Raw genomic sequence first — 16,598 nt, forward strand, 5'->3', positions numbered from 1 at the left:
CACTCACTGCTCCACCAGCTGGCGCCAGAGTCACCTAAAAGAGCAAGGAGGAGCAACGGTCTTGGGTGACCCTAGGTGGTTTTAGAATAACAGATCAAAGGCAGAGGAGAAGAAAACTAATGTTTCCTGAGTACCGACTATGTGTCAGACACTTCACCTACATAGTCTGTAGCTATTTTTCCTCTGATATGAATTTGGTGACACTTGAGAGGCTAAGGAACCTACCTCAAATCACATAGAGGACTTAGAATTTAAACCCAGATATGACTGATCTCAGAGCCCCTGTTGTTTCCTATGACCATCTCCACAGAGCACTAACCAGGGCTCTCTGCCAAATACCCCCTTCCTACCCAATATCCTGCCATCCACTGGGCAGCCTCATGCCACACTGCTCACTTCTCTCATTGTTAGGAACCACTGTCTTGTTGGCTTCCAGAACCTGGAAGTGCTTCACATCCTAGCCTTCTTTTCTCCAGGGGAATCATCCCAGCGTCCCTCCTCTGGGAACCCTCTCCATGATCCCTTATAGATAGTCCAGCTCCTGAAGGGTTAGCACAGAGTGTCTCTTTAGTCTCTTCTATAACACTAAGTGCTGTACTTAGCTAAGTGAGCTCTCTTTTACTTTTTACATTGTAAAGCATAACTAATACTCTTTTTCATAGCAGTTATTCTCACAGTTTTAACAGACCGAGTAAATTACATAAATCTCAAAACGGTATTTTCAAGTTTTCTTTACCTACTGAAAAAAAGGTCCCTTCTTTCCAACTTATGCTGTCCACTTTAGGATTTGGTTAAGTCACCTAGGAGTCCCTGAGTGGTGTAAATGGTTAAATGCTCAACTGCCAGCTGAAAGACTGATAGTTCAAACCCACCCAGAGGCCCCTCAGAAGACGGGACTGGCGATCTGCTTCTGAAAGGTCAGAGCCTTGAAAACTCTATGAGTAAGTTCTATTCTGCACATATGGGGTCACACGGAGTCATCATGAGTTGGAATAAACTCAACACCAACTAACAACAATGAAGGCACCTAGAAACTAGCAATCAATTTCCCTTGAAAAGAACCAGAAGATTTGATATGTGGCCACCTTGATTCTAGCTCTGCCCACATAGAAATACTCAATTCTTTACCAAATCATGAAACTGACAAAGCTCGTGAAACATAAAACTATAGTTTTGCAGAAGCAATGGACCTATCACTTCAATAGAAACTTGTTATGTTTTTTAATTAGTAAATTAAAATTTTGTCCGTGGTAAATATCTAAAAAATCTGTATCTAAATATCTAAAGAATCTGTAAAGTGATCATTCAGTTAATGTTCCATTAAAACATCACATAGTTCAGTTTCTTTTATCATAGAAATGAAAAAGCAGACTTCAGATATGTGATGTGACTTGTCTAAGGTCACACAGCATGTTAGCACCCTATCTCTCTTTAGTGGGAAGAGTCTCTAAAGTCATCCATGACTAGTTTTAGGAAGAATGTGAGAGTAACTGTGAAAACACAGCTTCTCTGACTGCAGAGAAGGCTGTCTAACAAGGTAACAACGTGCAGGTGTCCAGAGTGAGAGGGTTGATTGGAAAGTGGCCTGGCCTAAGTGACAGCTAAAGATAGCTCAAGGCAGCTCTCAAGAACTGGAATTGTGACAGTCACAGGAAGAAGGATTCTACTAAGGACGAAAATGAGTGCTTGAGTGACACCAGAAAAAATCTCTGTGTGGAAGGGACTCAGAGTGCTATCTGGGAGGCAGAAAGTATCTCTGCTTTTCCAGGTGGAAATACACAGTTTGGAATCACAGGCATACAAAGGCTGTGATATGAAGAGTGAATAGAAAATAACAGGTCTCTCCAATGGCTTAGGTCCTCAGACTTTAAGCAGGGTTGGCTTTGGCTGAAGTCTAGTCCCCCTTGCCAACATCCTGCCTCATCTCCTGTGTGGACCTCGGCTCCCATCTCTGGGAGCATAGGAACTCTAGGATGGGGTGTGCCTTGGGCCTGGAAGAGAAAATTCCCTTCCTTTACTCTAGGATATCACAATGATGTCTTGAAACATGGGTAGCCTGAGAATAGAGCCCAAATGCCTGGACACTTTTATTTTGGAGCCCACTTCCTCTCAAATCAACCATTGAAAATAAGGATTTTGTTCTTCCTTTGCCAAACTCTTCCAACTTCAGGGCTTGGCCTTGGTCTTCTAATCCTGCTCTCATTGCTTAATCACTACTTTAAACCTGTATTCAGGTAAGATGTGGCCATAAGTGGGCCAGTTTCAACTCATGGAGCCACAGAATCTAAGGACTGGACTTCATTTTATAGACAAGGGAACTGAGGACTAGAAAGATTAGCTGAATTGCCTGAGTCACCTAATGAGATAAGTGGCAGAACTGGGATTGGAACTAAGATCTCCATAAGATCAGCTCAGGGATCTCACCAAGACTCTTGCGCTTAGAAAGAACCTTCTCTTGGGAGCAGATTGAGGCTGGGTTAGGAATCAATATGGGACACTATAGCTTTATCTTTCTCCTCCATTATTTTCTGTTTCCTCTATATCCCACATAATAGCCTTTCCCCCACCTTTCTTCCCATTTTCTATTTTGTGCCCGATCCTTCATTCTCCTTTCTCTCTAGCTCACCCCTCTTTCTCTCAATCCTCCCTCTGCCTTCCTGTTTGCTCACTTAAGTCGTTTCTGTTTGCTCCTCTGTCACCTCTTCCTATCAGTTCCCTCCTTTTTCTTCACTAACTCCCAATAGCTCTGATTCTTAACCCCTTTGAAGATTTTGAGATTGTGGTGTAGGTGGAGACACTCTGGTTTGGACATTCAGTAGCGGATCCCTCTGCTCACCCTTCATTTTCCGTGTCCTAGGGAACTGGCTAAACAAACTGCCCAGAGAATAGAGAGTTGAGACCCAAGAGTCTTGGTGTCTCCTCTGGTGTCTGAAGGCAGGGTGGGAAGGATGGTCACAGCTGATGTAGGTGCAGTGAGAAGACAAAGGAGGAAGGATTTAGGAGTAGGGGCATGGCAAGGAAGAGGATGAAGACTAAGAGTAAGAGAAACTGGGTCTTAAATATTAACTCCTAGACACACATACACCGGTGGTAGTTCGTTCTGTCGTCCATGGGGTTGCTATGAGTCAGAGCTGACTCGACAGCACCTAACAACAACAGATATATATATGCAGAAATCCTCAGAGATTTGAGGCAGGATAGCATTTATACTACAGATGGGGAAAAAAGAGACACAGAAGAAGAAGGAAATCATCCAGGCCTCCAGAGTAAGATTTGGTCTTCAGCTTCCAGGTGGCTTCACATCACTCTGGGGATGAACTTTTACATGTCTCCAGTGGCACCAATGGCATTACAGCAGGAGGCAGAGTGTCTAATGTCTCTCTGAGGGGCAGGAAGGAAGAGAAGCATTTTGTCTACATCCTTGCTTCTGAGAAGGATTATGCCTGACGTGGTTCATATAGAGGACAGAATGGCTCTGGCCACAGGTCATAGCCCTCAGAATGTTAGCACTTGAAGGTTTTTTTTTTTTTTTTTTTTTTTCAAAGTAACACTTCTAACCCAGAGGTTAGAAGTGGCTACATCAGTATCTTCTGGAGAGGGTCATAAAAGAGATTCCTGAGCCCCACCCAAAATACACTGATCAGAATGTGCAAGGATGGGACCAAGAGAGTGTGCTTTTAACAAGCACCCCTGGTATGAAGGTAAATTTGGGAAATCCCGAATTCTCCCTTATTACAGAGCATAATGTTCTTGTGGTCTAAAGTCACAAAAGAGTCAGGACAAGAAGCAAGTGCCTTTTTTCAGTGAAACTGCTCTGGCCCATTTAGCAGACTGAAAATCGAGTTCCAAAACTCAAACCTGGCTTTTTCCAACGAAGTCTCATCCCGGGTTCTTCCCACTACCAGGGGTTTCTGCGTGCCCTCATGGGACCGACCCTCAACATTTGCTAAGGAACCTATGCTAAATCTCTGGCTACCCCAATTCTCTTTTCCCTTGGAGGGTAGGGCTCCCATCTGAGGAGTGCTAGAGATAGCACCCCTGGCCCTGGATAGCTAAGAAGCCCCTGAAAGACAGGAGGCATGTAAGGGGGTGACTGGCACAGCCAAGAGGAAACTGTCAGAGTCAAAGAAAATAAGCTGGACACTAGGAGGTCTTAGCCATGTAGAGCTGTTCGGGTGGGAAAGGGAGTGCGGACCACAACGGAATCAGGGTGGATAAGCAGCTGGGAGGGCACAGCTGGGGGCACGAGCAGGGCAGAGGTTGGAGCAGAGGCTGGCCAGAGTCTGCAGACCCTTACCGTGGGCGGGACAGCAGGATGGCAATCTTGTGTCGGAGCTCTGCCTCCCAAGCGCTGCGATGCCCTCCACTGTGGGCTGAGGAAGCCCAGCCTGGCTCCTTTGTTTCTACTGCTCACTTCCTCCTCTCTCCTACTGCAGCGGCTGCTGTGGCTGGCAGAGTCACAGCCAGAGGGAAAGGGTTAGGTGGGGAGAGGTGTGCGCTCTCTCCTCAATGCAGCCCTTTCACCACTTAAAGGCCCAGGACACTGTGAGGGAGTGCTGGGGGTGGGGCGGGGAGAAGAGGATTAAAGGGAGGGATTGGCGGCCACCACATCTCAGAGAGGAGGAGCCGGCTGTCCTTCATCTTGATGCCAGTGCTCACTGACCCCAATCTCACAGTAGCTCTCCAAGTGAAACCCAAGGAGTGTCTGAGTTGCTGTGCTCCTTGAATCACCGCTTTTCATTCTGCTCGGTGGCTCTCTGCATGCAATACAGCTGTCTGTGCCCTTATTTCACCTGGCTCCCTTCCATGGTGTCTGTTTCCAGGGGCCTGCTCCTGTGTCTCTGCGTCCTGCCTGGTAGGGCACTCAGTCTAGCTGTATGGCACCGGGAAAGGAAGAAAGGAAGAGGATGGGAGAGGAGGAGAATTAGGGGAACAGGAGGAGAGCGATGATCTCAGCATATAGAGGGACCAGTTAGTTATCCATGTGTACAGTAGGCACTTGCTAAAGAGGGAAGAAATGCAGACATGAATGCATGAAACAAGTAAGCTGTTCTTCTTTTCTGTTCATTCATTCTTTTTACAAGCATCTTATCACCACCAGTGAGCGTGTTTATAAATGTGCGACAGATGAAGCAAACTCGTGGTGTGGGAGAACGGAGAACAAAGAGAGGAACACAAACACTGACAAGATGCCCAACTGGCAAAGGAAAGGTATGAGCTCCTTACAAGGGTGAATGAATAGGCAGCTGAAATAGGAACCAAAATCAAGGAAAGGGGACCAAATTGCCAGAGGAGCAGAGGACTGTAAAGGACTTTATTATGACCCCATGTCATGGTTTCTCATTGAGAAATTGAGGCCCAGGGAAATCTGGCGATGTCCTGGACTCCTGCCAGCAGCAGAGACAACCAACCCTCTTGCACACTCCCAAGCACTGTGAGCTGGGGACCTCCTTTTGCTCTTCCATGGAAGACTGTGGGGCATGGCTCCTTCTGAACCTGTGATTGACAAATAAGGCAGCCAAGGGCACAGCACCCAGCCCTTTCTCTACTTGGACTTCGGTGGGATCCTTTTCCAATGACGTCTATCAGTCAGGCACAGAGGGGACAGTAGGAAATGGTGTGATTTTAAGTGTCCTGAGATCTAGCTGCCTCTCGTGGCTCCACGTACCCCCATCTCCAACTGCCTAATATTCTACCATTAGTGATTATTTTTAGCTAAACCTTCAGTCCCATTAAAATAAAATCCTCCTAAGTGATTAACATAAAAGTCAAATAATGGTTTCTTTTGGGAGGCGGGAGGAGTTAGGATGGGATGGAGCATGTAGCTGGCCAAGCTCTGTTTCTAATCCTGGGCACTAACAAGTGTCCTCACTTTATAATTTATTAAGCTATACATTTTCTCTACGTAGTTTTCTATGTGTGTTGTATTTTGTAAAAGGGTTTAAACTTTTCACAACTGATTATTTCTGAAGCTTCATTGATCTTTCATAATTTACACCTAGGTTGAGTTTACCATACTCTTTACTGAGAGCCAGTTTTGATAGAGGGAGATGGGAGACAGAAGAGGGAGGCACTAATTGTTCCCCCATTTCTGCTCCTCCAACATCACCACCACCTTATTTTTCCGTGCTTCATCTTCATATTCCCTACTACTCTTCCATACCCTGGACCATATATGGTTTGTCTCTCTTTGAGTCACTATTTGGCTCAGCTCAGTGGTATCTTTCTTCTTGACTGCTGCTTCCATGGGGATTGATTGTGGATTCAAGTGAAAAAGAAATTCTTGACAACTTGAATATTTTCTCTGTTTATCATGATGTTGCTCATTGGTCCAGTTGTGAGGATTTTTGTTTTACGTTGAAGTGTAATCCATACTGAAGGCTGTAGTCTTTTGGTGTTCATCAGTTAAGTGCTTCAAGTCCTCCTCACTTTCAGCAAGCAAGGTTGTGTCATATGCATATTGCAGGTTAGTAAGTCTTCATCCAATGCTGACGCAGTGTTCTTCTTCATACAGTCTTGGATTATTTGCTCAGCATACAAACTAAATATAGTGAAAAAATACAACCCTGATGCACACCCTTCCTGATTTTACACCATATGTTATCCCCTCATTCTGTTCAGTTGGCCTCTTGGTCTATGTACATAAGCACAAGTAAGTGTTCTGGAATTCCCATTCTTCACAATGTTATCCATAATTTGTTATGATCCACAGTCGAATGCCTTTGCATAGTCAATAAAACACCAGAAACATCTTCTGGTAGTCTCTGCCTTCAGCCAAGATCCATGTGACATTAGCAATGTTATCCCTTGTTCCACATTCTCTTCTAAATATGGCTTAAATTTCTGGCAGTTCTGTTTATGTACTGCTGCAGCAGTTTTTTCATGAATGATACATTGTATTGGGCAATCTGTTGCAAAAAATCTTTAGTGTTTGTGGTAGTTAAGGTTATGTGTCAACTTGGCTGGGCCTGGTTGAGTGGCTGGGCAGCTGGTTGCAGTTATTCTCCATGATGGGACTGGCAATCAACTCCATGGTGGAATCTGCCACGAGCAGCTGAATAGCTGCTTTAGGGATGTGGTCTGCTCCCAGTATAGAAGGCGAAGCTTTAAGAATGGTCTGCAGCTTTTTGGCATGCTTGGAACCTGCATGTAGCTGAGTCTTCATTCAGAAGCCTGCCATATTTCTTGCTGATCTTGGGACTGTCTCTAGACTTGAACTAGTGGCCTGCCATGCTGTTTGGTAATACTGGGACTGTGCCATTTTATTTGTCAACCCTGGACTTGTTAGCCTCAGCAGCCAGTAACTGCTTGAGTGAAGAGATGTTTTATGTCTCTAGCTCCAGTAGGCTGGGAGCAAGAGGCAGAGCTGAAGCCCAAGGTTGAAGGGCTTTCACCTAGCCCCTAGAGCTGGCACTTGAACTTGGACTTCTAGCCTCAACTGTAAGAGAGTAAACTGTTTGTTCAAACCACCCACTTGTGGTATTTTCTGTTAGAGCAGCATGACATAACCAAAACAGTGTTAAGGGCATTTTCAATTGCTTAATATGCATGTGAAAGCTGGACAATGAATATGGAAGCCTGAAGAAGAGTTGGTGCCTTTGAATTACGTTGTTGGTGAAGAGTATTGAATATACATGGGCTGCCAGAAGATTGAACAAATCTTAGAAGTAGTAGAACCAGAATGCTTCTTACAAGGGAGGGTGGCGAGACTTCGTCTCATGTGATTTTGACAGTCTCTGCCAACAATGTGCTCAAACATAGCTACACTTGTGAGGTTGGTGCAGGACTCGGCAGTGTTTCACCCCATTGTACAGAGGGTCATGAGTTGGAGTCAATGGCACTTAAAAATGTTTCCCAATCTCCTTCTCTTCTAAGTGTTTTTTGAGGGGTATTATCACTCATCCTGGATTTTCTGGGAGAACCCAGATTTCAAATGCTCGGTTTCAGTGTTCCTGTAAATCCACCAGCACTTCCAGGCCATGTATTTTGATGTTTGGGTGGGCACTTAGAGGTTTTCACAAGTTAATAGGACTCCAAAGGGAGGCTTTAGAGGCATGCTGCTGCAGGACACTCATTAGATGCAGGGAGAGAGGAGATAGAGAGCGCCCAGGCACAGGGACTGTCCGTCTGGTTTGGTTGTTCCTATTTCCACAATTCTGGCCCTTCCCCCACTGTTTTCTATTATTAACTGATCCAGAAACCTGATCAGAGCAGCAGTAGCAGAGGGACTTTCTGGGAACCGAGCCCAGGAAAGGCCTAGAAGGCCTAAGTTGAAATGAATGGGCAGCTGGCAAAGAGGGAGCCCTAAACACTGTACCCTCAATCTGCCACCCAGGGCAGATACTACTGCATCTCAACAGTTCAGCCTCTAAGGAAAATCAGGGTGGGAAGTCAGAGGCCAGCTCCCCTAGCCTATAAAGTCAAACTACTCAAACTTCTGAAATAAAGTCCATCATCTTGGTAGTCAAAAAGGCAACTCAAGATATTGCACTCTATTTAAAAATCACCAATATAGCCACCTATAAATGGCAGGATATTTAACTTCAAAAGACCAGAGGATATATAGACTCATCCCAGAAAATAAAAACAAAACTGAGGGGCAACAAACCCAGAGAACAAAATGAAAGGAGTTAGAATAAAACCCAGATATTATGTAATATTCCATATTGACAAAAAATTGTCAAAAAGTCATAAAACAAAATAGAAATATGTGCTATTCAGAAGAGTCATGTCTACAAAAAGATGTCACTAACTGGCTGGAAGTTAAAGGAAGCTATCTAGGAGTGGAAGGACCAAGATTTTGGTTTATTTCCAAGGTTGCCTTGGTCATTTTTCACAAAATTAAATCTGCTGGGATTTCACCTAGAATGGGATCTAAGCTGCAGATCAATTTCAGAGAACTGGTATCCTTAAAATGTTAACTTTCCCAATCCATGGAGATGATAGATGCCTCCATTTTCATAGGGCTTTGATTCTCAAGAATGTTTCACGTTTCCAGTGTAAAGGCTGTGTACATCTTTTGATGTATCTACTTCTAGGCACTTGAGCTCTTGTGCTATTATAAACCGTTGTTGTTGTTATGTGCCATCGAGTCGGCCCCGACTCATAGCAACCCCTCCTTGGGTTTCTGAGGTGGTATCACTATGGAAGTAGATCGCCCAACCTTTCTTCTGGAGTGGCTGGTGGGTTTGAACCGCCAGCCTCTGGTTAGCAGTCAAGTGCCTTAGGCACTATGCTACCAGAGCTCCCACTATAAACTACCTACTTTAAATATTTAATTGTTGGTATACAGAAATACACTTGATTTTTTGCATACTGATTTCATATTCTATAATCTTGCTAACTTTGAGAGCTCTGGTAGCATAGTGGCTAAAGCACTTGACTGCTAACCAGAAGGCTGGCGGTTCAAACCCACCAGCCACTCCTCGGAAGGAAGGTTGGGCAATCCTACTTCCGTAGTGATACTGCCTCGGAAACCCAAGGAGGGGTCGCTATGAGTCGGGGCTGACTCGATGGCACACAACAACAACAACAACAATCTTGCTAACTTAGGAATTCTAAAGGTTGTAGATTCTTTTTGGATATCTATGTGCACGATCATGTTGTAAGAAAAGAATGAGTTTTATTTATCCCTTTATAATCCTATCTTTTCTTTTTGGTTTATCACGTTGGCTAGGACCAGTATGACAGTAAGGGGAGGTATGATAGTGAACATCCTCTTTCCTCATCTCACGGAGATTGTTCAATTTTTCACCATTGAGAAGTTAACAGCTTTTTTTGTTTATAACTTTTTATTAAAGACATGCCCTCCTATTTTTGGTTCTCTTGAGTTTTCTTTAATGAATAGGTGTTGGATTTCGTAGTATTCTCTGCATCGGTCTAAAAGATTGTGATTTTTCATGTTAATTACACTAATTGGTTTTTAAGTATCAAATCAACCTTGTATTTGTGCTATAAACCCAGGTTGGATATGATGCTTTGTCATTTTTATATGTTGCTAGATTTGATTTGCTAGTGTATCATCTGGAGATTCTGTTCACATTTATGGGAGAGGTGGGCCCTGTTTTTCTCTTGTGATTTCCTTGGCAGGTTTTGGTGGCAGGGATATGCTGCTTCAAAATGACTTGTGAGCTGTTCCTTTTTTCTATCCTCTGGAAGTTTGCGTCATTAGTCATTTGAATATATGAGTGATGTCCCTTTTCCCATTTCTAAGGTTATGTTTTTTTTTCTTTGATCTGTCTTACTAGGGGTTTACCAATTTTGTTTTCAAGGAGATGCCTTTTGGCTTTACTTTTCTCTATTAAGAAAAGTGTTTCCTACTCTTTGATTTCAGCTTTTTTCTTCTTTTGGTATTTTTTGTAATACTTACTCTTCTTTTTCCAGTTTCTGAAACTAGACCACTATTAGCCTTTTTTCTTCTGTAATGCATGAATGTGTTAAATTAAGGTTAAAGATTCCACAGAAAGCACTGCTGTAGATGGATAACCCAGGTTTTGATATGGCCTATTCTTTATTATCATTCAAAATATTTTCTAATTTCCTTTGTGATTTCTTCTTTGCTCTGGGGGTTATTTAGCATAAGCTTCAAACAAATAGGAATTTTACAGTTTTCTTTTCCTTGGCTTAATTCCACTGTGGGCAAACATTCTATTAATGCTTTAGAAATTTCTTAATGCTTGCTTGATGGTCAGCTATGATGAAATCTTGTAAATGCTTCAGGTACAATTAAAAAGAATATTCATACTGTTGGTTTAGAGTACAGTGTTCTATATATACAATTAGGCTGTTTGTTATTCAAATTGTTGGCTTGTTTTATCTGGTATTGAAATAAATATGAAATTTTTATTTTTTGAAAAATTAAATTCCACAATGTATCCAGAAAAGAAAAGCTTCATTTCATTTTGTGTTTTTTTATTCCATGTTTTCCTTGGGTGTTTAGTAGCAACAACTCTGCAGATGCCAGCAGGGATTGTGAGCAGGGGAATCATATATATAGGTAAGGTAGATATGCTTTGAAGGCTACTGAGGCCTCCACTGTTCCATCACTGAAAGAGTCACAAGTCCTCTGAAGTACTGAAAAAAATATGCTAGAAGCCAGATTTGGCTGTTTGTCATTAAAAGCCAGGCAGTCTTCCAAGCAGCAGGCATGGGAGGTGTGCTCTTGAGTGTGGAGCCCCAGGAAGAGATGAAAATTATAGGTCTATAAAATGCCTCAAGCAATACTCCACACTGGTACCACGTTCTGGCTTCTACAGCAGAAGTGAGATTTTATCCCAATGATAGATACTTTTATCAGATAAGGAGCACCACCCCAGTCTCCCAAACAGCTTTCATACATCAGTTGGACTCCTCCCAAGGGACCTGTTCACAAAGGAACCATCAATGCCTGCTTGGCAAGGGCAGTGTGTTTGTGTGTGTGTGTGCTGAGGATAGAGACAGGGCTGGGCAAGGGTCAGCTGACCGAAGTGCCTAGGTAGCTCTATATTGATAGAATAAAATCTCCAGTTTAAAGGAAAACTTATTTTATAAAAACAGAAGCATTTTTTATTTCAATCCTGCTGAGAGAGAGGGATGGAAAACATAAAATGAGGGGAGGGGCTCTTTATACACACACATACACACACAATATCAAGATCAACTACACGGAATAATACCCATTTCCACTGTCCTCCCCCCCAACTCTTATGTGGGGTCCAAGGCCAGCTGAGGGAGAAAAGATGGGGCAAGAATTAAGACACTATTGGCACAGTAACATGGCCAGTGCACCAAAAGATGAAGAGAATTTCCCAGGGAGCAAGGCCCCAGGCCTCAGCTGCTTCCCCAGAGGAGGGAAAAGGATAAAACTTTGGCTCAACAGGAAGGTGGTTGGCAAAAATCAGGGTTACCCTAGTGGACTTTCCATATCAGACTATGGGGCTGATGGGAGTCAAAACGTATATGCAGTCCATGCTGTCCTCGGCTTTGTCCAAGAACTTCCTCTTCAGGCTTGAGATTAATGAACATGGCCTGATTCTCCTCTTCCTTTTAGAAGGCAGGGGAATAAGTGCTTATCCTATCCTTTCTACATCTAGGCTATTTAATTACTACTGTCTTAGTTTAGAGACAGAAGCCAACTAACAAGGCCGGCTCCCTTTGGGAAAGTCGGCTTGAAAGAGCCCTTGTGTTGGTAAAGCTGCCTCTGCAAGGTTTCTCTGAGCTTGCCCCTTAGAGACCTTTTCCACACCTGTTCAGAGACACCTTCAACTGTGTGAGATGTGGTCAGAAAGACTTGGTCCCTCTCTAGAGCTGGATTAGCAATACCACCTCTGATTGGAGATGGGGGCGAGAGAGATAGGTGCTGCCAGGGAAAAAGACTAGGGGAAAGCGAAGCGGTTTACACTAGGTTACGGATTCAAGTCTGTGAATTGGGAGCAGAGCCACTTAAAGTTCCAGAGGAAGAAGGGAATTGAGTTCTCTGATACAATATGAACAAGTGGAAAATATCTTAGTGGTAACCCTGTAATTCCCATAGACCAAAAGGGAATGTGTCAAAAGACAAGAGTGAGTGAGCAAACAGCCCAACCCTCCATCTTAAATCTGAATAACATGGACTCATTCAGCTAATACTGCTTCAAGTACAACCATGAAGGCAGCTGGAGCTGCTGCAATTCACACTAAAGCAAAGTAGGATCAAGTAGCCAGTCACCTTAATCCCAAACATCTCCCTTTTAGAAGTCATCCAGAAAGTATCTATAAGGACCTGGACTGAAGGTGAGGTCTCCCCCACCGAACAGAATACCCTTTCACAACAGTCTGATGAATTAAGACGTCTATTTTAAAGTTTAATAGGAGAGGAGTGATAAAGGGAAAGCATTGAGATTTGGGAAAAGCTAGCAGCTAAAGCCAGAAACAAGGTATAAGGTCCTTGTGGCATCCAAGGGGTAGGAGACTGAGAAAGGAGGTGACTTAGGCGGTGGGTTCCTGCTGTCCTTTGGCTTTACACCTTTCCCTTGCTTCCCATTCCTCCCAACAGCTCAATGCAGCTATTGGCCTTCCAGAGGGGATGTAATGCCCAGACCAACTTTTTATTAAGCTTATGCAGCTAACAAACTTGTAAACAGTGCCAATTGACAAAGTTTTGCTGAATATGATAGCTCGTGTCCACTAAACACACCTCTCTCTGAGATTAAAAACAAAACAAAACAAAAAACCAAAGTAAACAAACACTGAGAGAGAGAATGAAGAGACACATCTTGAGTCTTCCAGGAAGGCAAAATAAAAAATGCCACATGGCTTGGTCCCAGGCGTTCACCGTGCCTAGAGTACTGCTGCTCTCACCACTGTCTCCCCTCCCTGCCAGTGGGTAGGTGGAGGTGGGGGAGAGGGTCATCTTGGGCATGCTGTAAATACAGCATTTGCTGGTGTTGACACCCTCCTGGGGCTGTGGTGGCAGACTGCTTTGTCAGGAGCCCATTCCCTGGGAGTAGTAGAAGGAGCCCAGGTCCTCAAGGCAGCCTAAGATGGCAGCCCATTCACCTCAGCAGGGGTCTCTTGCCCCTTTTCTCCAGTGCGGTTCAGCATTGAGGTTGTCTATTCCCAGTCGACGATAAAACCTGAGCTGTTTTCCTCGTAGGTTCCCCCTCCCTTCCCCAACATTGGGGAGTAGTGGAGAGGGCAGGGGAGGATCATTGAGGGGGTAGGGGGATACCCCGGGGGTCGGTGACCTGGCCCTCTTGCAGGTTCTTCACTAGTTGTGCAAGCCAGCGTTTTGTGGTGGTGTCATCTTTTAGCACCTGGGCGAAGGTCGTGTCCTTCAGCTGGTCAGGAAGGCACTGCCTGAGTGCTTCACGTGCCCTACATCAGAAACAAACAAACCAACCAAGGAGACCAACAAATAAACCCACATTTGGGGGACAAGGAAGAACCCTTTTCTTAGACACAAATATACAGAATCCTAGAACTCTATGGCTGTCAAATCACTTATGAAGCCATTAAAACTCTTTAAAGCTTGCTGGTGTACATTTTGTTGTGTATATTCTCAACAACACCAAAATAAATAAAATTTAAAGGAAAAACAAAAACCACCACCAACAAAAAACTCTTTAAAGCTTCTATTAGACTTAAGTTCAGAGATTTCCAAGATCTGTAGTCTATAAAAATTTTCAAAATGATGCCCTGATGTAGAATTTCAGGAGAAAGCAAAACAGAATTAAAAGCTACAAGTTTACTTCAAGTCAAAGTACTTTCTGATTTGTTATAGTAAATACTATCAAAATACTACAAATACATGAATATGCTCTGGGTTACAGATAGATAAATAGAATGTGTTATAAATAAAACATTTCAAAAATAAGTACATTAATAGGGAATATGACCTGATTTACAGTATAATAAATTAATGAATTTAAATTCTATATCTACTAATAAATTTGTCTTTGAAATAACTACTTTAGTTGTACAGTTAAAAAACCATAACAAAAGATGAGCAATAAAACAAAATTATGGTAGCAGTATTACCAGATAAACTTTTAAATGTTTTATTTTATTTAAAAAGATCAGCAGAAAATCAAAGAAAAAATTTCAAAAAGATAAATGTTAACTATTTATAAGGTTGTTTTAAACAAAGTTATGGTTTTCATATTCAGTCTAATTTTCTTTGTACAAGTAAAATTTTAAATAAGTACATTTTCAAACTTTGGTGAAAACAGGAATCACTGAAGGACAAAAGTGACTGAAGAAATAGCTAGGGCTTGAACAACTTCAGTGGCAGGAGGCTGCATTCACATTAAATCAAATTATCCCCCCATACCTAGGAGCACAGAAATCACTCCATTATGCGGTTTAGCCTAATCTGAGTAAGTGGCTTTCAGCATGAATTATGGATTTACAAAGCAAAAGGTCAAACATTTCTAAAATGCACTGTATCTACAATGTACGATTTTTGGCAGAAAGATTATCAACATAAGGAGATAAAATAATTGGCTCAAGGACCTTACAGGAATCAAGAAGAGAAATGGAGATATAATTCAAGAGTCCTCTGTCCTTTCTAACAGATCTCTGAAAATATTCTTCTCTTTTTGACCACCTGCAGTAGCAACAGAATGCTCAAACCACAGGTGTAATGCATCATAAAGCTTCCCTGGAAACTGACTTGATTCTCTGGAAATTCAAGAGTATTGTAGAAAGTTTCAGTGGAGAGATAAAACTCTATAGATTTTTTTAATTCAACAGTCAGATTTTGAAAGGAATTAGGTTTTGTCCCAGACAAACGAAACATACTTAGATCCCTTCCTTGTCCTGAAGGTACATTAGCTATGTTGGGAGATGAGGCAACCATTCAGCAGAGCATTTCCCCAAATTCCTATAAATCCTGTAAATGTTTACCTGGGATTATCTGACAGTCGAAGGTAACATCTCACTACATGCTTCAGCAGACGGGCGGAAGGCTCTTTGGATAGCTGCAGGACCATCTTACCCTGTTTCCCCCAAAACAGAGGGTGGAGTAGGGAGAAAACATACAATATACAAAATAATCCTAATTGACATCAGCAATCAGATATCCCAAGAATCATTGTACAAGATTTCAGGGCTGTTATTTCTAATTGGAAATCTGAAGCTGCTCAGTGCCCATGGCAAAGGGACCAAGCTGTGTAATCAGAAGCAGTTGCAAAAGGGGTAGATGGAAGAACTCACCAAGATCATGGCAACATGGGAGAAACGCTCATACGTCTGACATATATAAGCCAAACCAGTGTCATCTAAGAGAATCTTCTGGAGGATGAATGTGGCAACCTGGAGCAAAACAAAATGAAGGAGTCCAGAAGACTACTCATACTTATCTTCCAACTGTCTATTCATTCTCCCAGGAGTGACCATCAATTAGAAAGCTGAGCAGAGACCCATACATGGTAATGGATAGAAAAACAAGGACTGGACAAATCAGAAAGCTATTGAAAATGTTTTTATAGAGTTACAACTTACTCTACCAGATATGCATAGTACAACAAAATTAGTATTATCATATTCAATACTTGCTAAGTGCCAGAATTTCTTCTAAAGGCTCTACATGCCTTATCTTACTTTCACAATAAACATATGAGGTAGGTACCATTATTATTCCTACTTTACATAAAAGGTTAAGTTCAGGGTTACTATCAGATTCTTAAAAATCCAGAAACTTTCTACTATGTACGAGGTACATAAACAATAAAATAACCTTGTCAGGTTAAGGTCCCAAGTGACAAAGACACTAAGTCACAGGGCTGGGGATCCAAACCTACTCTGAATGCTAGAGCTCCCTCTACTCTTTTCCATGGGTGAGGTATGCCTCAGCTCCTCCTAATGGGGTAAGGACTTTCCTATTCTTAAAAGATGTTATAAGATTTTAAACTTATTTGAATATTTGAAAATTGCTCTAATAGAATTTCCTGGTTGCTTAAGCTTTTATCTAGCCTCAATTCTTCTTCCCTCAATCTAAACTCATTACCCCTTACAAAGAAGGGATTGAAAAATGCTAGTTTAATTAAAATCAAACATTTCTTACAGTAACCCTTTCCCTTGGATGCTCATTAGAATCACTTACAGGAATTATTTATTTTACTTTAGGAGCTCTGGTGACA

At 42.5% G+C, this 16,598-nt stretch overlaps 1 protein-coding gene across 1 annotated transcript in view; it reads right to left on the reverse strand.

Moving 5' to 3' along the window:
- Positions 1-13,664: 13,664 nt before the first annotated feature.
- The window catches only part of CNOT9 (CCR4-NOT transcription complex subunit 9), a 41,763-nt gene continuing 38,829 nt past the window's right edge, over positions 13,665-16,598 (reverse strand). The window contains exons 6-8 of the mRNA XM_007959533.2: positions 15,673-15,771; positions 15,364-15,455; positions 13,665-13,833 (exon numbers count right to left, since the gene is read on the reverse strand). Of these exons, the coding sequence (XP_007957724.1) occupies positions 13,665-13,833; positions 15,364-15,455; positions 15,673-15,771 (360 nt within the window). The remainder of the gene's footprint in view (positions 13,834-15,363; positions 15,456-15,672; positions 15,772-16,598) is intronic.

This window comes from Orycteropus afer, unplaced genomic scaffold, assembly GCF_000298275.1.
Source record: "Orycteropus afer afer isolate SDZICR_OR568_19922 unplaced genomic scaffold, OryAfe1.0 scaffold00002, whole genome shotgun sequence".
Classification (NCBI taxonomy): Eukaryota; Metazoa; Chordata; class Mammalia; order Tubulidentata; family Orycteropodidae; genus Orycteropus; species Orycteropus afer.